General features: G+C 38.8%; 4 protein-coding genes across 4 annotated transcripts; all 4 read left to right on the top strand.

Moving 5' to 3' along the window:
* Nucleotides 1–5,930: 5,930 nt before the first annotated feature.
* On the top strand, nt 5,931–9,209 carry LOC131475578 (metalloproteinase inhibitor 3-like). The gene is made up of 5 exons (XM_058653801.1): nt 5,931–6,176; nt 7,740–7,831; nt 7,930–8,032; nt 8,538–8,659; nt 8,779–9,209. The coding sequence occupies exons 1-5, from the start codon at nt 6,050–6,052 to the stop codon at nt 8,965–8,967; spliced, it is 633 nt and encodes a 210-aa protein (XP_058509784.1). The 5' UTR covers nt 5,931–6,049; the 3' UTR covers nt 8,968–9,209.
* Nucleotides 9,210–10,811: 1,602 nt separating this feature from the next.
* On the top strand, nt 10,812–13,531 carry LOC131476059 (metalloproteinase inhibitor 2-like). Its single transcript, XM_058654526.1, has 5 exons — nt 10,812–11,040; nt 12,304–12,395; nt 12,491–12,593; nt 13,038–13,159; nt 13,279–13,531. The coding sequence occupies exons 1-5, from the start codon at nt 10,914–10,916 to the stop codon at nt 13,465–13,467; spliced, it is 633 nt and encodes a 210-aa protein (XP_058510509.1). The 5' UTR covers nt 10,812–10,913; the 3' UTR covers nt 13,468–13,531.
* Nucleotides 13,532–14,727: 1,196 nt separating this feature from the next.
* LOC131476062 (metalloproteinase inhibitor 3-like) lies at nt 14,728–18,684 on the top strand. Its single transcript, XM_058654528.1, has 5 exons — nt 14,728–15,022; nt 17,669–17,760; nt 17,862–17,964; nt 18,072–18,193; nt 18,313–18,684. Exons 1-5 carry the CDS (start codon nt 14,899–14,901, stop codon nt 18,490–18,492), a joined length of 621 nt encoding a protein of 206 aa, XP_058510511.1. The 5' UTR covers nt 14,728–14,898; the 3' UTR covers nt 18,493–18,684.
* A 1,853-nt stretch (nt 18,685–20,537) lies between these two features.
* Nucleotides 20,538–23,930, top strand: LOC131476060 (metalloproteinase inhibitor 2-like). Its single transcript, XM_058654527.1, has 5 exons — nt 20,538–20,775; nt 22,733–22,821; nt 22,926–23,028; nt 23,447–23,568; nt 23,683–23,930. Exons 1-5 carry the CDS (start codon nt 20,649–20,651, stop codon nt 23,869–23,871), a joined length of 630 nt encoding a protein of 209 aa, XP_058510510.1. The 5' UTR covers nt 20,538–20,648; the 3' UTR covers nt 23,872–23,930.
* Nucleotides 23,931–24,270: the final 340 nt, after the last annotated feature.

Raw genomic sequence — 24,270 nt, 5'->3', positions numbered from 1 at the left:
TTATACATTAGTGAGCACGTGGGAACAGTGGAGAATAATAGAGACATAATGTATGAAAAATTACAAAGAAGCTGACCTGGATTGTGTTGACACTGGTGTCAAACGGTGAAAACAATGTGCGTAGAAGTCTGAGGGGTTGAAAAGGTCAAATAGCACATCGCTAACTTGCTGTTCACACTGTTCCTCTTTTGAAGGGCTGCCCCGCAGACATGCAGTCATGGAGGGAGAGCACTGTGGAGGAAATGACTCTGAAAACTTGTGACATTGTGTCGACACCAGTGCCAATAAAAATCTCTACCGCTGACCTCTATATGTGCAGTGATGTTTACAAATCTGTAGGAATATGCAAATGCTCATTCAGAACCTGCATCACTATATTATTATCTTCACGAGGACATTTTGTGATCAAATCATCACACATCAATAGCTACGACAGGATGATGAAGAACATGGGTTTGTGTGTTTAGTAATTAGGTTCTCATGATTAAAGAAATTGGCGAGCTCATCAAAGATGTTGGATAGGCTACACAAATATGACACACACGCACACACACATTTATTGTCCTCTATGTGTGAGGACTGAGACATTTCCTTACACCGCTAAAATCCACAAACCATGATCTTCAGGTTGTGGATCAACTTCTCATCACCTCGTATTAAAAAGAAAAACAAACAACAAATGTGATTTCTAGTGTTTAATAAATGGTTAAAATGGTTTGACACCAGTGTCAATAGTGTCATTTTCATACATTATGTTTCTCTTTTCAATAAAGATGGCAGCCCATGGACTCATGTTGTTGTATCTTAATGAATACAGTGTATTCCCCCCCCCAGAACCTCAGTCCCCTCAGTTCCTCTTTGTGGAAACAGGACGCAGACATGTGACGTCTCTCGAGTTGTGACATTTAGCCCGCAAATAACAAAGTTTCATTTCATTAGAAATGTTGTTGACAAAAACCCATCAATTCTGGCGACGAACATCCTTATTTTAAGTGTTTTCCTCACATGGGAATCCAGAATGTGTTCTTCCTCCTTACTGGCGTTTGGTACCGCTCATTCTCTCCAATATAATGTGAATAGGGGTCAACATGCCACAGGGATGGACGGTGGAGCAGCTAGACGGCGGTCAGCTCAAAAAGGGATGTTGGTCACTGCCACAGTGCCCACCAGTTCCCACAATGACATTTTTTATCTGCCTTTCTGGGCACTTCTGGTCTTGAAAGTCTGTCATTTTGAGGTTTAGGCCAATCCCCTTTTTGACTTTGTGGTGGCGAATGTACACGGAAGAGGAGAGGATCTGAGCAGAGCCCACCACATCACTAAGTACCTCAGTGTGACGGACGACGACTGTTTGGACAGTTTGGTAAATTGCAGAAAAAGTATATTTTCCACTCAAAGATCAAAGAGTCACTTCCTTTCTGGCCCACACCCAACACCGGTGTTGTTGATCAGGTTTCGTCGTTTTGTGACGAGTCATGCGGGCGTGCAACATTTCGAACGATGTGGAAATTTTCCCTAATCCCGCTGCTGGAATTTCAGATTAAAATGAATGAATGACCAACACGATGGCTTTAGTCACCACAGATTTGATGTTAAACGTGGTGTCCTAGTTACTTCTCTAGTTCTCTCTCTCTCTCTCTGCTCTGTTTTAATTATACGTGGGACGGGAGATAATTGATGAATTTGAATTATGCTTTACACTAAAGCATAATGTTGCTTTCTTTGGCGGAGGAGTGGAACCCGTATGCTGTAGAGAAATGTCACCAGACTGGATTAATTTTCATGTCATAACGTCATTTCTCCCAATTCACCACTCATTAACACCATTAATTGTTCCGCATTGTTTTAGTACAGTTGCAGGAAGTTACTGGGTGTGTATAATTGCTTCATTGGAACAATGCCCCGAGGTGTGCTGACATGCTCTCTGCCCCTGTTTTTCCAAAGGTAGATATTATTATTATTATTATTATTATTATTATGAAAAGCTTCCATTACTTTTGAGGCACAAACTCATTGTTTTAAAACAATGGCAAGACCATGATGAAAACTTGATTTCCGCATCAAAATGGATCAACCAAAATACTGATGTACTGTCACTATTGTTACACAGAATTTTGATGATCAGGTGAGATGAACAATGATGGAACCTCTGAAGTAGTGATGAGCAACAGTTTATGTTGGTTTTCCACTACAAAAATGGTACTAACTCAACGTGGGCGGAGTCATCACTGCACGGCCGCATGAAACTGACTTTGTGACTTCGTTTTACACGCGACACGCACAAACGAGTGATTAGTCACTTGTAAAGCAGTTGTTTTCAGTGTAACTGAATCATTAGAATCAGTTCATTAAAAATATTTGTTCATTACTTCCTCCATGACCGGAGCGCAGACTCTGTCTGATTTTAGACATTTCCCTGGTAATGTTGGAGATGAACCCACGTTTGGAGGATTGTTAAGTCTTTTAAACTGATGTACAGTTTCGGCATTGTTCGGTTTGATCTTCCTGTGACTGCAATCCGACCCGATCAGTGGACGGCAGTCTGTTGACATCACGAACGGTATCGCCTCAGCTCGCTTGGAACCTCGCCAGAGCAGGTGCTAAAAAACGTACCAGGTACCATCACTAGTGGAAGCGCAAAATAACCGTGCCGTGCCGTGCCGTGCCATACGGAGTTGAGTCGAGTCGAGCCGTTGGAAACACGCCATAAGTTACTAAGCCTTGAGATAGTGTATCCAGGTGCCTGACGCCTTGGTATCTAGTGAGAGAATCTTGAAAGGCTCCTAGTTTGTGTCTTATCCTAAGTTATAGCTGTTAATGTTGTACACCAGGTCTGGTTATAAGAATATGTGAGTAATCACGTAAACTTAAAGTTGGTTGAAATGCCGCTTTTCCACAGGCCGGCAGTCTGTCGACGTCACACATGGTATCGGCTCAGCTCGCTTGGAAACTCGCCAGAGCAGGTACGGAAAAAAGGCACCAGGCACCAACGGAAAAGCAAAAAAATTCAAGCCGTACCGCAAACGTGTGGTGGAAAAGCGCCTTCAGTTTTTATGCCAACTAAACAGGCATAATAAGTAACAATAAATGGGCTTTTGATGTACATGTGGGCAGATGTTATTTGGACAAAGTACCCCACTTTTTACTCAGCAACAATTTAATCACTCAAACATATTGTATATTATTGTTTGAAAATACACTTTTTCTTTGCGTTCCCTGATTTCTTCTTTGTGCCGTTGTTTTTATTTGCAATTCTGACCATGGGCGGGCCTTAGGAAGCTGCCTGCTGATTGGCTCCTGACTTTTGGAGCGACAACTCAATGGACCGGAAGTAGTCACACGCTTGGTGAGTCGCTGTCCGTCTGGAACTCGTTCCCCACGTTTTCCCCGTCGACATCCGAAAAATAATAATTTTAAGTGCAAAGAACAAATCAGTGAGTGCAAAGAACAAGTGTTTATTCAAACAATAAAAAATCATATTTTCGAATGACTGAATCGATATTTCATTTGCTCCCTAGAAATAATCTCATTGCAAACGTTCAAAAGCAAAGAGTCCTATATCATCGTGAGCTTTCCATTAGTGTAATTAGGCCAGACACACACACCTGTCCTTTATTGTCCCTTCATAATTATTCTGACATGAGAAGTACCACGTTGAAAGCACAATTGTGATTTATTTTAAAGAATCAAATGTCCTCACGGTGATAATTAGAGGACACACACACCTCAACAGCAGTAAACGGAAGGACACACAATTAAGTGGTAGGAGTGGCACTGAGTGTGGCATCACGCTCTCCTGCTTCAGTGTTTGTTGTTTTGGTCTTGTGCATGTTCCTCCCACATCAGTTACTGTTGCCTTTCCGTCGTCTTGAACCAGTCGTGCCAGTCTCAGCGAGGTATTTTCAGGTCACTGACAATGAATGAATGAACAAGCAGCTCAATGATGCACCACATAAAGTGGGTGTGTGATGATATTTACTTACTTAGTCTTGTATTACACATTTGAACAAGTTTATTAGTTATTAAAGGTAGGGTGGGAGTTTTTTTTACTGTATTGCTTAAAATCCTCTTCGTGACCCAATTGTTACCAATGAATTGGCTGTTTATATTGTACGCCAGGTCTGGTGATAAGAATATGTGAGTAATTTAACTTTAACTATTGTCAGTAAGTAATGGCGCTTTATTAAAGTGTCATTACTTACTTTAATGGTAAGTAATGGCACTATGCGTGTACTCCTCTTCATGCTCAGAAGAAGAACGCTAGAGCTTATGCTAAATCCAACTAGAGTGTAACTTGCAGCAACGTGATGGCAGAAAAGATGTGTTGGTCGCAAACGAAAGACGTTTTTTGGGAAAGCTACTGCCAAGAAAAAGGTTGATGCGGAGCGATCCAAGACCAGAGTGAACATCGGTGCTGCGTTTGAACAGTGGCGACAGAAAGGGCTGAAAAGTGATGACACGGTGGCTTTGTTTCTACGGGAACCGGTGTAAGTTAACTTTATGTCTTTGTGAACTTTTTAGTATTTGTTGTTTTTCATCATCAAGTTGTCAAGTATCCAACGGAAAGTACCGAAAGCTACCGATGCTACGCAGTGCTCGTGAATCCGTGTTTGTTTTGTGCGTTCCTGTGCTCTGGAGGCGTGGCTTTAGAGGGAAGTCTGAAAAAAGGACTTTTGAATTCCAAATGTAGCCTGTCAAAATGTATGTGCTTATCTTTCTTTTGTATGATAGATTTTAGATGCTTCTTTTATTGGCTTCTATGTGTGTGTCTTTTAGCCCTTATCAGCCCTCTCTTATTGTTGATTTTTACTGCATGTACTGCACTTTGGTCCACGCTGTAGTTCAAAAATGTGCTTTATAATTAAAATGGGATTAGGTTGGATTTTAAATGTAAGGAAATGTCTCAGTCCTCACATATAGAGGACAATAAATGTGTGTCTCTTCGTGTGCCATATTTAACATATACAAAAATGTTTGATGACCTCTGCAAATTCTTCAATCACAAGGACCTAATTACAAAACACACAAGCCCATGTCCTTCATCATCCCATCATAGCTTATCTTGCATGACAAGAACTAAAGAGTAATTGTCTAATAATGATCGTAATGATAATAAGAACCTAATACACCTCAATTAAAATGACGTTGTGTCCTCATTTTTATTGTTTCGCTAAAGGTCACATGTTTTGATGTGAACTCATGGAAAGTTGATTTTCAGGCTAAGGACTATGGATAAAGAGGGAGTGACACTTTCAAAGATGGCAAACTATCCTGAACTGAAAAAAAAACCCCAATATAAATCATGACAAGAGACAATTTGTGCTTAATGTAGCTAGTCATTTTACAGCCACATGTGTAACAGCTAAAATCATTTCTTTAAAGAATGACAGAATCATCTACAAGAGCTGTAATGAAGTTATAATGTAACACTAAAACTAATTAAAAAAAAAGAAACTAGAAATAGCAAACCCACTCTTAAAACTAATTAAAACTAAATAAAAACTAATGAAAACCCCCCAACTATTATAACCTTGGAGATAATGTAAATAATAATAATAAATAGTAAAAATAATGTCATTATTTTGTTATTTGTTTCATTCTTAAGGTACTTTTCTAGCTCCACTCCGATCACATACCCAGGTTTATACAGTAGAACAGTATTTCTGATTGTCCTCCATGTACCACCGGAGGATGCTCACGTACCACAGTTTGAGAACCAAGGCCCTATACAATTCTTAAGTCCAGCTTCATGCGTCACCAGAGCTGCCTGTGTCAGAGGGTTATTGTGGGTGGCTGAGTAAACTTGGGCAGGTCCTAACCATCTATGGTCCTGACCAGTACACTGTTGCTCCTGCTCCTGCTGCTCCTGCTGCTCCCTCATTGACTGAACGTCCACGAAGGGGGGCGGAGTCTGCTGCGACATGCGGGAATAAATCCGAGGAGGTATCAGAGGACACCTGCAGGAATCTTCAGGTCTCTGTGACACCGTATACATCCGTGAATTGGTCCCTTACTCTGTTGAAGCCCGGGGACAGTGACTTAAACAAAGATGACCTGGACAGTCCACACGTGTCTCATCACGCTCGCCATCCTCTGTGTTTGGCAGGCTGAAGTAGCAGAAACATGCCGCTGCATATGGAGGCTTCCTCAGGAGCAGTTCTGCAGCGCAGGCATAGGTAAGTTGACTCAACATAAATAATAAGCAAGTCTATGTATGACAGTGAGTGAGTGAGCATCTATATATATGTATATACAGTGCTTAACTAATTTATCAGACCACCTGTTATAAAAACATAAACAAAAACTGAATTCAACTTTTCTCACTGTGCTTCTTCTCTGAGAAGTCAGAAATTAATCAAGCATAAAAACATTCAACCACTGAAACAATTTTTTTAGCCACCTGGCTAGCGTGCGTTGGTTAGCTTCTATTGTGATGCTTTAGTTAAATAACCTTGGAAGTGAGGCTGTATTATATATTTATTTTGTGTGTTACGTTGAAGTAACCCACTCGTCAAACCTGTTATCGGGTTAGTTTTTACTTAAGCTGCTAGCTCATTGGAGCAGTAGCGCTTTAAAGTGAAATGTATTTAGAGCACAGTTAGCGTGGCTTTTTTTTTTTTTTTGCTAAAACTATACATTTGAAAACAATAATAATTATACTTTAGCATTAAAAATATAAATTCGCTTAAAGAGCGTCTACATATCTGGTGTGTTAACCAGTACATAAACCAGAAACCCATTGGTATATCCAGTCATTTCATTCATTTCTCTTGTACAAGAAGAACCTGTTAAAGTCAACTCTGGATGCACTTTGTTTAGGTTGAGTTTGCATGGCTCTGACTATTTGTAGACTGGTTAAAGACTCCCTGATCACAACATGCATGTTTTTGGTTTTAATATTGTGACATACTTAAAGGTATGCTTCACTGATTTGCATTTAGCTTTGTATTAATAGAATAGGAGTAGTATTTTTGAAAAATTGTGCTTCCCGACCTCAGTTTCCCCTGAGTCAAGAAATATCGTCATTCTATTTACGGGTTACGTGCCCACCAGTGACACTTGGTCCGAGGCTTGAAAGTGCAACACTAATTCCGCACTTTTTAGACCCACTCGTATACGGGGACGGGACCTCATTCCCAGAACGCTAACAGGACCAAGTGTCACTGGTGGGCAGGTAACAAAGAAAAGAATGAAGATGTATCTCAAGTCAGGGGAAACTGAGGTTGGGAAGCACAATTTTTCAAAAACACTACCCCTATTCTAGTAATCCAAAGCTATTTTGCAAAATTTGCATTCATTTAATCAGGAAACATGAGGTAGATGAGAGGCTGCAGGCTATACACAAATTGAAAGTGCCGTTTTAAAAAAAAAAAAGTGCATTATGGTGGGGATAAACAGAGGAGTTGGATTTAAAATTTGTAGTTTAGTTTTTCTCATTCACAGGCTGACCACCAGTAAATGAAAGGACAGACCCTGCAATTACATGACATTTGCTTTTTTCTTTGCTTTTTTAACGGCTATCATGACCACAATACTTCATACAAAGCAAACATATTAGCTCATTTTGGATTACATTGATTATTGATTCAATTGCTTGAATGCAGGTGTTTCCCGGACCTTTTACAGTCTTTTTCTATTATTTCAAAGTGATATTAACCACTGTGATTGATAGATAGATAGATAGATAGATAGATAGATAGATAGAATGCAATGATAAATGTGTGTGTTTTCTCCTCCAGTTATGAAGGCAAAAGTACTTGGAGAGATCAAGGTTGGAAAAACTAAGCATGGAAGATTCCGCATTAAAGAGTACAACATCAAACAGCTCAAGGTACGTTCTTATTTTTTGAAATAGTTTCTACATGGATGTGGTTATGTACACCTAGGTACTGTATTCATTTGTTTTATTATCGCTATTTCCATTTTCAGATGTTCAAAGGGAAATGCACTAAAATCAATACCGTCTCCACTAATCCCTCCTCCTCTATGTGTGGGATAACTCTGAAGTCTAACACCGAATATCTCCTCTCAGGTATAATGTAACCACATTAGTGTAAAATGTACAGTGCCTAACAGATTCATTAGACCACCTGTCATAAAAACCAGATGTGTTTTAGAAATCTTTCCGAGACATGTTTGAAACTAAAAAATAACAAACTGACTTCACCTTTTTATAACCCACATTTGAGACGTCACAAGTCAGAAATCAAGCATAGCATTCAACCACTAAAACTATTTTTTCTGTTCAGGAATGCAAGTGTATAACTATAATTTGACATCTTAACCAAGAAATAATAATGTGCTTTACTATTTTATTCCTGTTTTTTTTTGTAAAATTCATGGAATAACAATAATAATTATATTTTAGCTTCTACATATTGGTTTATTAACCATTACAGAAACATAAAGTGTGATTTTGATGCTATTAATTTAGTGCAGGCTGTGGCTTTGGTTGGTGGTCTAATAAATGTATCACTGTGTATATGTGCAATTTCATCAGTTTTCACATGCTCAAATATCCTCTCTCTTCACCTTAGGCTCATTGCGGGATGGGAAGATGCATGTCAACTCCTGCGGTTTTGTCAAACAGTGGGATAAGTTGACTGACAGCGAGAGGGAGGGTGTGGTCTCCAACTATGAACTGGGCTGTGGTTGCAAGGTAGGAGCAAGTTCAACAACAATCTGCCACAACATAGGTTGTAAATGAATCTCTAAAGATGCATGACATGTTGTAAATCCAGCGGCTGATGTTGGTCCCATCTCTGCTCTCCTGTTCAGATCGTTCACTGCTACTCTTCGCCCTGTGCCGCCAGCACCTCAGCGGAGTGTCTGTGGGGTGATGAAGCGACAGAGACAACGCTCTTTGGAATACGGACCACAGACTATACTTGTACCATGAAGAGTGACAAGTCTTGTGCCTGGTGCAAGAACGGTGGAAAAAATTGCATTGACCTTAAAGACGCTTAACTCTAGCACTATGCCACAGAGTGATCAGAACACAAATGCAATAATTAAAGTCATCTCTGTGTAACTTATTTTACTTTGCTCTGATTGAAAACATTTTATTTATTTTTTGGTTGCAGGACATTTTTTTCCCTATTTATCAGTCTTATGAATTCAGCACTTTCTAAAGCCTCTACCCCAAAATCTAAAGCACTTTCTTATAAATCGCCTTGCTCTTAATTGAAATAAAGGGATATGCATCACAATTCAGCATCTGTGATTTCTTTTCCTTTTTATCAATAGATGAAAAGCTCAGTCAAAACTGTGCAATGTTTCGGAAACTAACAACAAGCCAACGTCAGCCGAGCGGATCAATGATTCACAACGACCAAAACCCAATATGAAAAAATGCCACCAAAGACCTCTCTGTGTGTTGTGTCTCAAAACATTGGCATTTGTATTGCTGAAACAATTTCTTTTAATATTTGCACAGCAAATTAGGGATATTGTTAAAGTATTCTTTGTTGACAAAAATGACACTATAATAGTTATAACATTTCATATTTTTATTTGAAAATCGCTTTCTCACGAAGCAATATTGAGGTTATTGGTATTGCTAAAGAAAAACTGTTATTTGCACAACAGATTATTGAAAGAAAAGTGAAACGTTTCTTCTAATATTGATTCAATAAATGTTATACTTGGCACATTGTGGGAAATGACTTCCTCCAAAGGGGGGTCCAACAGGAAAAGTTTGAGAACCGCTGCTTTAAAGAGTTTAAGTAATTATATGCACAGTGTGTTAAAGCAAATATTTGAAAATACATACTGAAAAAATGAAAGTGGGACATGCCAATATAGAAAAGTCAGAAAATATCATCTTTAAAGTTATTTAAGTAAGGAAATGTCTCAGGACATTAAATGTCTCTCTTCGTGTGGGTGTGCCATATTTAACCTATCCAAAAATGTTTGATGATACTAAACACACAAGCCCGTCCATCATCCTGTCATAGCTATTTGTGCATGACAAGAACTAAAGAGTAATTGTCTAACAATTTGATTACAAAATGGCATCCTAATAAAGATAATAAGGTATTGATGCACCTCAATTAAAAAGACATTGTGTCGTCATTTCTGTTTGAACCCTGTTCACCTGTGTGACTCGTTTTCCGCATGTGTTTTTATTGCTTCGCTAAAGGTCACATGTTTTGATGTGAGCTCATCGGAAAGTGGATTTTCAGGCCAAGGACTATGGATTAGGACTTAAGGATAAATTGTGACAAAAGACAATTTGTGCTTCACGTAGCTAGTCACTTTACAACCACATGTGTAACATCTAATATCGTAATGACCGAATCATCTACAAGAGATGTTTAGTAAATGAATTAGTAGCATGTAGCAAGTACCGTGTGAAAAAGAAATGTAGCTCTCAAAGTGACACCATTATCACCAACGTTAAAATACAGCGGTGTAAATAGGTTGAGCCAAGTCAGCTGGCATCTTTTGCTGGGTTCTTATGACAAATACTGCATATTACAATTGTATTTACCCTGTCCTGTGCAGTATCTAGGACATGTGGGTGGGACATGTTGACATGTAGAGAGACATGGACAACAATAGCACAGACAGTATATGTGCAGGTTAGCGACATTCATTCATCCCAAACTGTTATAACCTTGGAGATAATGTGACTCTAATATATTATTATTATTGTTATCATTATTTTATTATTTGTTTAATTTAGGTCCTGACCTCCACACTGCTGCTGCTCCTGCTCCCTCATTGGCTGAAAGTCCACGGGGGGGGGGCGGAGTCTGCTGCAGCTGTGGGAATAAAGTCGAGGAGACGCGAATCGCCAGCGTAAAAGTTCGTAGACACCTGCAGGAATCTCCAGCTCTCTGTGACACCGTTTACATCCGTGAATTGGTCCTTTACTCTGTTGAAGCGCGGGGACAGTGACTTAAACAAAGATGACCTGGACAGTCCACACGTGTCTTATCACGCTCGCCATCCTCTGTGTTTGGCAGGCTGAAGTAGCAGAAACATGCCGCTGCGCATTGAGACATCCTCAGGAGCAATTCTGCAGCGCAGACATAGGTAAGTTGATAACATTCCTAAATAATAAGCAAGTATAAGCATGTATGTCAGTGAGTGAGTGAGCATGTATGTATATACAGTGCTTAACAAATGTATCAGACCACCTGTTATAAAAACGTTAAAAAAAAACTGAATTCAACTTTTTACAGCCAAATTCGTGGTTCGCGTTCGCCTGGTCAAATCAGCCGCACGTTTTTTCTAGTGCGCGAATCTACTAACATTTACGGTAATCGTAATGAAAGCGCACTGAAGAGCTGGGAGTGACTGTGGGTACTTCAAGGTTCATACTGCTGCACTGAGTAGAATCCAGCTGCAGCCCCGGAGAGCAACAACCTGTTTTTTGTTTTTGTTGTTTTTGTTTTTCTTAAAAAACAAAAAGAACTTTGCTTACATACCGAAACAGAGGATTCCGCCAGAAAACTCAAATTCTAGCAGCAACACAGTTTTAAGTAACGCCTCAGACAAACAAAACTCATAAAATACTGTATATAGTATGGTAGTCAACAGTGATGTTTACAATAGAAGTATGGACAGCACATGCAACATTTTCAAAAAAAAAATACTCTGCCCTCTCTGGTCAAACACCAGCTACTGCATTCTAATTTTGCCTACTGCTATGTTCGTCCACGTCTGCGTCGCAAGTACAAGCGTTCCAAACCCTCTGGTCCAACCGGCCTCACACTTCTTGTCCCTGACCCCTCCCCCTTTTATAGAAAATGTACAGAAAATTAAAGGATATACCCTGCAATTACATGACATTTGCTTTCTTCTTTGCTTTTTTTAAGGGCTATCACGACCACAATACTTAAATAAAGTAAACTGTTTATTGTTTGAGCACCTAGAAGACTAGATGTTTCCTGCTTCCCTTTACCTGTGAAACAAAGCAATTCTATAAGAAGTGATCAGCTCGCGTCCAGTCCAGTAAACATGCTTCAGGTATTAACTGTGTATAAGGACATACTGTTGTTATATTTATGAAGGCCTTCAACTAGAGTTGAACACAGTATATAACAACATTATGTCCTTAGACTAGTGGAAACATTCTGGTCAAACATATTAGCTCATTTTGGATTACATTGATTATTGATTCAATTGCTTGAATGCAGGTGTTTCCCAGACCTTTTCCAGTTTTTTTCTATTATTTCAAATTTATATTATCCACTGTGATAGATAGATAGATAGATAGATAGATAGATAGATAGATAGATAGTTTCACTTGTTGATTTCTAATATAATGATAAATGTGTGTGTTTTCTCCTCCAGTTATGAAGGCAAAAGTACTTGGAGGGCTCAAGGTTGGAATAACTAGTCATGGAAACTCCAGCATAAAAGGGTACCACATCAAACAGCTCAAGGTACATTCTTATTTTTTGAAATTTCTGCATGGATGTGGTTATGTACACCCAGTTACTGTATTCATTTGTTTTATTATCTCTGTTTCACTTTTCAGTCGTTCAGAGGGAACTGCATTGAAATCAATACCATCTACACTCATCCCTCCTCTGCCTCGTGTGGGATAACTCTGAACTATAACACGGAATATCTCCTCTCAGGTATAATGTAACCACATCATAGTAAGATGTACAGTGCCTTGAAACTAAAAATAACAAGACTTGAACTGACTTCACCTTTTTATAACCCACATTTGAGCCGTCACAAGTCAGAAATCAAGCATAGCATTCAACCACTAAAACTATTTTTTTCGGTTCAGGAATGCAAGTATATAACTATAATTTGACATCTTAACCAGGAAATAATAATGTACTTTACTATTTTATTCCTGTTTTTTTTGGTAAAATTCATGGAATAACAATAATAATTATATTTTAGCTTCTACATACTGGTGTATTAACCATTACAGAAACATAAAATGTGATTTCGATGCTGTTGATTTAGTGCAGGCTGTGGCTTTGGTTGGTGGTCTAATAAATGTATCACTGTATATGTGCAATTTCATCAGTTTTCACATGCTCCAATATCCTCTCTCTTCACTTAAGGCTCATTGCGGGACGGGAGGATGCATGTCAGCTCCTGCGATTTTGTCAAACAGTGGGATAAGTTGACTGACAGCGAGAGGGAGGGTGTGGTCTCCAACTATGAACTGGGCTGTGGTTGCAAGGTAGGAGCAAGTTCAACAACAATCTGCCACAACATAGGTTGTAAATGAATCTCTAAAGATGCATGACATGTTGTATATCCAGTGGCTGATGTTGGTCCCATCTCTGCTCTCCTGTTCAGATCACTCACTGCTACTCTTCGGCCTGTACCGCCAGCAGCTCAGCGGAGTGTCTGTGGGGTGATGAAGCGACAGAGACAAAGCTCTTTGGAAAACGGACCACAGGCTATACTTGTACCATGAAGAGTGACAAGTCTTGTGCCTGGTGCAAGAACGGCGGGAAAAATTGCATTGACCTTAAAGACGCTTAACTCTAGCACTGTGCCACAGAGTGATCAGAACACAAATGCAATAAATAAAGTCATCTCAGTGTAACTTATTGTACTTTCCTCTGATTGAAAACATTTTATTTATAAAAATGGCTTTCTAAAGCCTCTACCCCAAAATCTAAAGCACTTATAAATCGCCTTGCTCTTAATTGAAATAAAGGGATATGCTGTTTATGTAAGATGTGTCTAATGTAATCACACTCTGATGCCTGTCATGTGAACATATCGCATGCTTTGGTAACTGTTTTCTGTAATCCTTAATATGATTTGAAGCAATTATCAGAGCTATCATATTCATGATAACCCTTTTGAGATGCAACACCTTTTATAACAAAACAAAATTTCAACCGGCTCATCTTGTGTTGTGCACGGACTGAAAGAACCCATTTTATTGCAGGGTCACTCGAATCGTGAAGCATAAAAATGTTGTATAGATGTCACATGACATCAAAAATAATCATAAAGGGCCAGTTTCCCTTTTAAAGAGTTTAAGTAATTATATGCCCAGTGTGTTGAAGCAAAAAAAAACATACTGAAAAAATTAAAGTGACACATGCCAATATTGAAAACTCAGGAAATATCATCTTAATGTTTATTTCATTTAATTTGAATCAAGTGGTTATTCAGGAAGAAAGTTTTATTATTGATGAGCATCTAACAGAAAATTGAAAAAAAAAGAAGGTTTATCTTAATTGGTTTCTTTTTGCGTGTCTTTTAGCCCTCATTAGCCCTCTTATTGTTGTTGTGTACTGTATGTACTGCATATTGGTCTACACTGTGGTATTTATAAATACAACTGGATTAGATTGGATTTTAAATGTAAGGAAATGTCTCAGTCCTCACATATAGAGGACAATACATGTGTGTCTCCTCTGTGGGTGTGTCATATAAAACCTATCCAAAAATGTTTGATGATTCATCATCCTGTCATAGCCATTTGTGCTTGACAAGAACTAAAGAGTAATTGTCTAACAATTTGATTACAAAATGATGTCTTAATAAAGATAATAAGGTCTTAATGCACCTGAATTAAAAAGACATTGTGTTCTCATTTTTGTTTTAACCCAGTTAACCAGTGTGACTCGTTTTTCAGCACTGGTTTGTATTGCTTTGCAATAGGTCACATGTTTTGATATGAGCTCATCGGAAACTTGATTTTCAGGCTAAGGACTATGGATTAGTATTTAAGGATAAATTGGGACAAAAGACGCTGCTGCTGCTGCTCCTGCTCCCTTATTGGCTGAAAGTCCGGGGCGGAGTCTGCTGCTGCGGGAATAACAGCGAGGAGACGCGAGACGCCAGGATAGAAGTTCGTAGACACCTGCGGGAATCTCCAGCTCTCTGTGACGCCGTGTACATCCGTGAGTTTGTCCCGTACTCTGTTGAAGCCCGGGGACAGTGACCTAAACAGAGATGACCTGGACAGTCCACACGTGTCTTATCACGCTCGCCATCCTCTGTGTTTGGCAGGCTGAAGTAGCAGAAACATGCCGCTGCATGAGACATCCTCAGGAGCAATTCTGCTCCGCAGACGTGGGTAAGTTGATAACATTCATAAATAATAACCAAGTATAAGCATGTATGTATACAGTGCTTATACATGCTTTTTTTTTTCAACTAAAAATGTTATTGTTATTTTTTATACCCAGATTCTCCCTGGGCTTCTTCTCTGAGAAGTCAAAAATGAATCAAGCATAAAAGCATTCAACCACTTAAACTACATTTTCTGTTCAGGAATGCAAGTAAATCACTATAATTTGACATCTTGATCAAGACATAATCACATGCTTTACTATGGTAAAACAATGCATTTGAACAACAATAACAAAAATAATTATACCTAAGCATTAAAACTTAAAGAGCTTCTACATATCTGGTGTATTAACCATCACAGAAGCGTAAAAACAGATGATTTTACTACTTACCAATGCTGTTAATGTAGGGCAGCTGTGGCATAAACCTTACATTGGGTGGTGGCCTAATACAGTTGTCAAGCACTGTGTATTTATACAGTATTGAACTTCCTCTCAGGTAACAGTCTAACTGAAATGTTTTGTACCGCATGTAAACTGCATTATCCACGTATAAAAAAACATTAATATCTGCTTTAATATCACTTAACAAATGATTCCACAGCTCCCAGCGAAAATGGAAACAACATCAAGAGAAACAATTTTTTTTTTAAAGATGCCATAGCCCGAAAGTTCCAATTTACGCTGCATTTTTGAGTGAATCTGCGTCATTACCTCGTTTATGAAACCCTAAAAGTCTATAAAAATCAGTTCAGCCACTGCTGAAAGAGCAGGGTTTGATTGTTTTCCTGAGTTCTACGAAGCGGAACGGCACTTCCGTTGACTAGTTACGTCACTGGCGAATTTCACCACTCCTCTAAACAGCAGCGCCTCCTAGTCCGGGCACTAGAGTTCGGGCACATCCAGTGACGTACTTTCAACCATAGAAGAAGAACTACTCTTGTTGTAGCTGCTGAGCGCCATACAACCGATACGCTCGGCAGCTGCAACAAGAGTAGTTCTTCTTCTTCTAAGGTTGGAAGTAGCAATATAAAGCAGGACACAGCACCGAGCTTCACCTAAAGGAAGGAGCAGTGCCAACAATACGTGTTTAACTGTCTTTGTGCGCTTGTTTTGTCGTTTAGCATTAGCGATAGCCGGCTACAGGCTAAGCTACACGCTACGCTCGTGTTTCATTTGCATGTGTGTTTATCATCTCTGTAACCACAACGTAATCCAAGCTACAGGCGTCCTGCAGCAGTCTTTCGTTTGACTCTGGGTCAGACTCCGGATCAAATGCGTAAGCGATTACGGCATTACTCAATGTTTTGATAATTGCTAGCGGTGTATCTGCCTTTCCAGAGGGGGAGCTGCGGGTCTGAGAGCTGACGTGCCAATTACATCACTTCCAGGTAGCCGGCCAATCACAAGACAGTGGGAAAGCTCTCGTTGGCTGGCCGCTTTAAGAAATACACTTTGGTTTCTTCCTCTTTATAATATAATATATATATAATTATAGGTTTGACATTTGCATAAAGAATCTGTAAACAAACTTGGTACTCTCATTCATACAATTATAGGGTGAGGAGGAGAATGAAAATGACTCTGTAATTATTGGCTGATACATTTTCTTGTGCCATTTGTAATCGCTTCAACCATAACAATTATTATATAGTACTATACTATAATTAATAATTGGGTGAAGAAACCGCATCTTCTCAATGGCTGCTTTGGCCTCTATAATGTAAACTGATATCATACGAAACTTGCAGAAAGTGGCTGAAATACAAAACCTTATGTTAAAGGTCTCTCTCCACACAGCAGTGTATCCACTTGTATATCCAGTCATTTCAAATGGTTTCCCTCTTCTACAAGAAGAACCTGTTAAAGTCCACTCTGGATGCACTTTGTTTAGGTTGAGTTTGCATGGCTGCAAGTATTTGTAGACTGGTGAAAGACTCCCCGATCATAGCGGTGTGATCACAACGCGCGTGTTTTTGGTTCCAATATTTTGATTCACTTAATTGTTGAGATTAACATCAATTGCTTGGTCATATCCAGGGCCGGCCTTAAGTATTTTGGTGCCTTAGGTGAGATTGGGTTTCGCCTCAGACAAACACAATTCATAAAACACTGTACTGTATGTAGTATGGTAGTCAACAGTGACGTTTACGATAGAAGTATGGACAACGCAAGCCGAGATAGATGCAAGATACTCTGTCCTCTCTGGTCACAAATATTAGCTTGTTTTGGATTACATTGATTAATGATTTAATTGCTTGATGTTTCCCAAATAGTGCATGTGCAACATCATCATATTATTGTCTAATTTTAAGTCTTTTTCTATTAGATAGATGGATGGATGGATGGATGGATGGATGGATGGATGGATGGATGGATGGATAGATAGATAGATAGATAGATAGATAGATAGATAGATAGATAGATAGATAGATAGATAGATAGATAGATAGATAGATAGATAGATAGATAGATAGATCGATCGATCGATCGATAGATAGACAGATAGACAGATAGACACCACCTACAGCATGCCAAACCTGGGCAGGACTTTGGCCAGAGACCCAGATATAGATCAGTTTTAGTGTGACAATGGTGTTTCACTCGTTGATTTCTAATACAATGATAAATGTGTGTGTTTTCTCCTCCAGTTTTGAAGGCAAAAGTACTTGGAGGGCTCAAGGTTGTAAGAGCTAAGCATGGAAGCCTAAGCTTGAAAGGGTACAACATCGAAGAGCTCAAGGTACATTCTTATTTTTTGAAATAAGTAGTTTCTACATATATGTGGAAATATACACCGTTATTATATTCATTTGTTTTATTATCTTGTGTTTAACTTTTCAGTCATTCAAAGGGAACTGCATTAAAATTCATACCATCTATACGTTCACCACCTCCTCTCTGTGTGGGATAACTCTGAAGTATAACACGGAATATCTCCTCTCAGGTATAATATAACCACCTCACTAACTGGGTGGTGGTCTAATAAAAGCACTGCATATGTGCAATTTCATCAGTTTTCACATGATCTAATTGCCTCTCTCTTCACTTTAGGCTCATTTCTGGACGGGAGGCTGCATGTCAGCTCCTGCGGTTTAGTCAGACAGTGGGATACGTTGACTGACAGCCAGAGGGAGGGCGTGGTCTCCCAGTATGAACAGGGCTGTGGTTGCAAGGTAGGAGCAAGTTCAACAAGAATCTGACACAAAATAGGTTGTAAATGAATCTCTAAAGATGCATGACATGTTGTAAATCCAGCGACTGATGTTGGTCCCATCTCTGCTCTCCTGTTCAGATCACTCACTGCTACTCTTGGCCCTGTGCCGCCCGCAGCTCAGCGGAGTGTCTGTGGGGTAATGAACCGACAGAGATAAAGCTCTTTGGAAAACGGACCATAGGCTATACTTGTACCATGAAGAGTGACAAGTCTTGTGCCTGGTGCAAGAACGGCGGAAAAGATTGCATTGTTGCTTAACTCTGCCACTATGCCACAGAGTGATCAGAAGACAAATGCAATAAATAAAGTCATCTCAGTGTTACTTATTTTATTTTCCTCTGATTGAACACATTTTAATTCAGCGCTTTCTAAAGCCTCTACCCCACAATCTAAAGCACTTTCTTATAAACCGCCTTGCTTTCAATTGAAATAAAGGGATATGCATCACAATTCAGCATCTGTGATTTCTTTTCCTTTTTATCAATAGATAAGTATAATTCTGTCATGAAACACCAAACATTTGTGGTGATACTAAACACACAAGCCCGTCCTTCATCATCCCGTCATAGCTGTTTGTGCATGACAAGAACTAAAGAGTAATTAACTAACAATGTGATTACAAAATGTCCTCATAAAGATAATAAGATACGCCTTAATAAGATGCACCTCAATTAAAATGACGTCATGTCCTCATTTTGTTTTCTTCCTGTCCACCTGTGTGACTTGTCACGTGTGTTTTTATTGTTTTGCTTAAGGTCACATGTGAGCTCTTCAGAAAGTTGATTTTCACGCTAAGGACTATGGATTAGGACTTTCTATAGGGAGAGACAATTTTTAGAGATGGCAAACTATCCTGACCCAAAAAAAACCCATTATAAACCGTGACGACAAGAGGCAATTTGTGCTTAATGTAGCTAGTCATTTTACAGCCACATCTTACAGTTAATGTCATTTTTTTAATGAATGACCGACTCATCTACAAGAGATGTTTAGTAAATTAATTACAATTTCATTAGCTCTCAAAGTGACACCATTATCACCAACGTTAAAATACAGTGGTGTATATAGGTCGAGCAAAGTCAGCTGGCTGGGTTCTTATGACAAATACTAATATTACAATTTTATTTACCCTGTCCTGTCCAGTATCTAGGACATGTAGGTGGGACATGTTGACATGTAGAGAGACATGGACAACAATATCAAAGACAGTATATGTGCAGGTTAGTGACATTAATCGATTAAACTGACAATAGACATAAACAGAACATACATGGCAAAACAAAACCTAAAACAACATTAGATACTGACATTGGTGCATTTTCTCTAGTAATCGTCAACAACCACATGAAGAGAAGGTATCCGAGCCGACAACAGCTGTATCAGTTTAGATTTACTTCATAATGTCAGTCAGTCAGTCAGTCATCATCTACCGCTTTATCCTCCACCAGAGGGTCGCGGGGGTGCTGTGCCAATCTCAGCTACATCGGGCGACAGTTCGCCAGTCCATCGCAGGGCCACACACAGATAGAGACAAACAACCATTCACTCTCACACTCACTCCTATGGTCAATTTAGAGTGTTCAATTTACCTATCCCCACATTGCATGTTTTTGGACTGTGGGAGGAAGCCGGAGAACCCGGAGAGAACCCACGCACACACGGGGAGAACATGCAAACTCCATGCAGAAAGGCCCTTGTTCCAACCGGGGCTCGAACCCGGGTCTTCTCGCTGCAAGGCGAGAGTGCTAACCACTACACCACCGTGTGGCCCCACTTCATAATGTAGTTAACATTAAAAAGTAATAAAAACAAAACTAAAACTAAGTGTTTACAAAAAATGAAAACTAAAAGTAAAGTAATGAAAAATCCCAAACTGTTGGAGATACCTTGGAGATAATGTGACTCTAATCTATTCTATTATTATTATTATCATTATTTTGTTATTTGTTCCATTCTCTACGCACCTTTCTAGCTCCACTCCGATCACATACCCCGGTTTATACAGTAGAACAGGATTTCGGATTTTACTCCGAGTGCTACCTGAGGAAGCTCACGTACCACCGTTGGTACACATACCACAGTTTGAGAACCAAGGTTCTATAACAATTCTTCAGTCCTGCTTCATGCGTCACCAGAGCTGCCTGTCACAGAGGGTTTTGTGGGTGGATGTGTAAACTTGGGCAGGTCCTAGCCTCCACACTGCTACTGCCCCTGCTCCCTTATTGGCTGAAAGTCCACGGGGGGGGGGGGGGGGGGGCGGAGTCTGCTGCAGCTGTGTGAATAAAGTCGAGGAGAAACGCCAGAGTAAAAGTTCGCAGACACCTGCAGGAATCTCCAGCTCTCTGTGACACCGTATACATCCGTGAATTTGTCCTTTACTCTGTTGAAGCCCGGGGACAGTGACTTAAACAAAGATGACCTGGACAGTCCACACCTGTCTTATCACGCTCGCCATCCTCTGTGTTTGGCAGGCTGAAGTTGCAGAAACATGCAGCTGCTTAAGGAGACATCCTCAGGAGCAATTCTGCAGCGCAGACGTGGGTAAGATGATAACATTCAGAAATAATAACCAAGTATAACTATGTATGTCACTAAGTGTGTGGGTGTATATATATGTATATACATATATATATAAATATAGTGCTTAACAAATGTATTAGACCACCTGTGTAAATGTTTTTTGTTTTTTTTACAAAATGTTATTTTTATTTATTTGGCAAACAATAAAGTCACAAATGAATCAAGCACAAAGCATTCAACCACTACAGCTATTTGTTCTGTTCAGAAATGACTATATCACTATACACAGGAATCACTATAATTTGACATCTTAATCAAGAAATAATAATGTGCGTTACTATTTTTTTCTGGGCATATGTGTTTGTTTGTTTTTTTGTAAAACAGTAAATTTGAAAAATCTTGGACAACAATAATAATTATATCTTTAGCATTAAAATATAATTTATGTTAAAGATAAAAAATTATTTTGATAATTACCAATGCTGTATGTATATATATATATATATATATATATATCTTTTTCCCCATACTTTTCTCCAGGTAACATTCTAACTGAAATGTTTTGTACAGTATGTAAACAGCCAAATAGAAAAATAATAATAATAATATCCTCCTTAATATCCACTTAACAAATGCTTCCACAGCTGATATTGAAAAGGGAAACAACATAACGAGAAGCTAATATTTCTAAGACTTCCAAACACATGAAAGAAATACACTTTCGTTTCTTCTTCTTCTTATAATTATAGGTTTGAAATTTGGACAAATAATCTGTAAGCAAACTTGGTGTACTCTCATGCATACAATTATGCAATTATAAGGGTGAGGAGGAGGATGAAAATTGCTCTCTCATCTGTTGATAAATTTATTAATGGAATTTTTTATCGCTTCAACCATAACTATTATTAAATAGTACTATACTAAAATAAGTATCCACTTCATCGTTGTTACTGATGAGCGTTCCTTTCAATATTATTTATACTTGTTTTGATTATCCTTAAAATTTCCTGAAACAAACAAACAAACTGGTGGTCATTCGAGTGAGTGTGGCGTGCACACAGAAACTCTCTGATTCAAATCCATCGATTTTCATGGCAGTGTTAGGTGAAGAAACCACTGGAGAGTTGACTTCTCGATGGCTGCTTTGAGGCTCAAGTTGAGACCTCTATAATGACTGATATATATGTATATATATATATATATATATATATATATATATATACATATACATATACATAGACATATACATATATAATAATAATACATCACATTTCACATTTTACATGATATCACATTTTTATATATATATATATATATACATACATTTACATAGTATGTCTTTTTCCCATCACAACACACATGTTTGTACTTTATCGAGTGAAACATTAATTGTTTGGTCTTATCCAGGGCCTGCCCTATGCATTTGCAACTAGAAGATTAGATGTCTCCTGCTTCCCTTTACTTGTGAAACAAAGCATTTAACTATAGGAAGTGATCAGCTTATATATCCAGTCCAGTAAACATGATTAAGGTATTCACTGTATAAGGACAAACAGTTGCTATATTTATGAAGTCCTTCAACGAGGACAGAGTCTGCTACCTTGAACGATTCCAGTCGGACTTTTTTTAATGGAAGCATTCTGGCAAAAATATTAGCCAATTTTGGATTACACTGATTATTGATTAAATTGCTTGAATGCAGATGTTTCAGAGTTCATGTGCAACACCATCACATTATTGTCTGTTTTTAGGTCTCTTTATATTATTTCAAAGTGATGGATGGCTTAGTCCAGGAGTCTGGGAGCAGGCAGCTCATGAGACTCTGTCTGCCCAGCACCTGGCACACACCACCTACAGCATGCCAAACCTGGGCAGGGCTTCAGCCAGAGACCCAGATATAGATCAGTTTCAGTGTGACAATGGTGTTTCACTCATTGATATCTAATACAATGATAAATGTATGTGTTTTCTCCTCCAGTTATGAAGGCAACCATAGATGGAAAGCTCAGGGTTGGAATAACAATGCATGGAAACTTCAGCGCATTTGGGTACGTCAAACGGCTCAAGGTATGTTCTTGTTTTTTTTTAAATAAGTAGTTTCTACATGGATGTGGGTATGTACACCCAGTTATTATATTCATTTGTTTCATTATCTCTTTTTAAATTTTCAGACGTTCAAAGGGACGTGCGCTCAAATTGATGAAATCCATACTGCTTCCTCCTCTGCAGGGTGTGGGGTGAGACTGAAAACTAACACGGAATATCTCCTCTCAGGTATAATGTAACCACCTCACTAACCATATCAGCGTAAAAATGTACAGTGCCTAACAGATTCATTAGATCACCTGTCGTAAAAACGAGATGTGTTTTAGAAATCTTTCAAAACATGTTTAAAACTAAAAATAACTAACTGACCACCTTTTTATGACCCACATTTGAGCCAACATTTTTTTCTGTTCAGGAATAAAACAAAATGACTATAATTTGACATGTTAATCAAGAGATAATAATGTGCTTTACTATTTGTTTCCCTTTTTTTTTTTTTTAACAATAATATTTATATAAATATAAATATAAATTTGCTTCTACATACTGGTGTATTAACCATTACAGAAACATAAAATGTGATTTTGATGCTGTTACTTTAGGGCAGGCTTTTCACATGATCTAATTGCCTCTCTCTTCACTTTAGGCTCAGTGAGCGGGATTAGGATGAATGTCTACCTCTGCGATTGGGCCATGCTGTGGGATAAGTTGACTGACAGCCAGAGGGAGGGTGTGGTTTACAACTATGAACAGGGCTGTGGTTGCAAGGTAGGAGCAAGTTCAACAAAAATCTGCCTTAAAATAGGTTGTAAATTAATCTTGAAAGATGCATGACATGTTGTAAATCCAGTGACTGATGTTGGTCCCATCTCTACTGTTCAGTTCACTTACTGCTCCACTGCGCCCTGTGCCGCCAGCAGCTCAGCGGAGTGCCTGTGGGGTGATGAAGCAACAGAGAGGAAGCTCTTTGGAAAGTCAACCAAAGACTATACTTGTACCATGAAGAGTGACAAGTCTTGTGCCTGGTGCAAGAATGGCGAAGAAAATTGCCTTGACCATAAAGATGTTTAACTCAATGCTACAGAGCAATGAGAACAATGAATGCAATGAATAAAGTCATCTCAGTGCAACTTGTTTTATTTTCCTCTGATTAAGAAGGCACTGTGGTAAAGCTGAAAACACTTTATTTTTTGGTTGCAGGATATTGTTTTTCCTATTTATCAGTCTTATGAATTCAGCACTTTCTAAAGTCTCTACCTCAAAATCTAAAGCACTTTCTTATAAACCACCTTGCCCTCAATTGAAATTAAGGGATATGCATTACAATTCAGCATCTGGGATTTCCTTACATGCTCAAGAGAAACAATTCTGTGAATCTCTGTGTTGTGCAACTTTTTGCCTTTGTTTATGTAAGTTGTGTCTAATGTGGTCACACTCTTACGCCAGCCATGCAAACATAACAATCCTTAA

Source organism: Solea solea, chromosome 16, assembly GCF_958295425.1.
Source record: "Solea solea chromosome 16, fSolSol10.1, whole genome shotgun sequence".
Taxonomy (NCBI): Eukaryota; Metazoa; Chordata; class Actinopteri; order Pleuronectiformes; family Soleidae; genus Solea; species Solea solea.
Note: the sequence above shows the minus strand (reverse complement) of the source record. Positions and strands in the feature narration are given on the sequence as shown.

Coding starts and splice junctions, on each gene's coding strand:
- LOC131476059 (XM_058654526.1), top strand. CDS start 10,914: ATGACCTGGACAGTCCACACGTGTCTTATCACGCTCGCCATCCTCTGT. Junction 12,396..12,490: donor ACCACATCAAACAGCTCAAG/GTACATTCTTAT, acceptor TTCACTTTTCAG/TCGTTCAGAGGGAACTGCAT. Junction 12,594..13,037: donor CACGGAATATCTCCTCTCAG/GTATAATGTAAC, acceptor TCTTCACTTAAG/GCTCATTGCGGGACGGGAGG.
- LOC131475578 (XM_058653801.1), top strand. CDS start 6,050: ATGACCTGGACAGTCCACACGTGTCTCATCACGCTCGCCATCCTCTGT. Junction 6,177..7,739: donor GTTCTGCAGCGCAGGCATAG/GTAAGTTGACTC, acceptor TTTCTCCTCCAG/TTATGAAGGCAAAAGTACTT. Junction 7,832..7,929: donor ACAACATCAAACAGCTCAAG/GTACGTTCTTAT, acceptor TTCCATTTTCAG/ATGTTCAAAGGGAAATGCAC.
- LOC131476060 (XM_058654527.1), top strand. CDS start 20,649: ATGACCTGGACAGTCCACACCTGTCTTATCACGCTCGCCATCCTCTGT. Junction 20,776..22,732: donor ATTCTGCAGCGCAGACGTGG/GTAAGATGATAA, acceptor TTTCTCCTCCAG/TTATGAAGGCAACCATAGAT. Junction 23,029..23,446: donor CACGGAATATCTCCTCTCAG/GTATAATGTAAC, acceptor TCTTCACTTTAG/GCTCAGTGAGCGGGATTAGG.
- LOC131476062 (XM_058654528.1), top strand. CDS start 14,899: ATGACCTGGACAGTCCACACGTGTCTTATCACGCTCGCCATCCTCTGT. Junction 17,965..18,071: donor CACGGAATATCTCCTCTCAG/GTATAATATAAC, acceptor TCTTCACTTTAG/GCTCATTTCTGGACGGGAGG. Junction 18,194..18,312: donor AACAGGGCTGTGGTTGCAAG/GTAGGAGCAAGT, acceptor TCTCCTGTTCAG/ATCACTCACTGCTACTCTTG.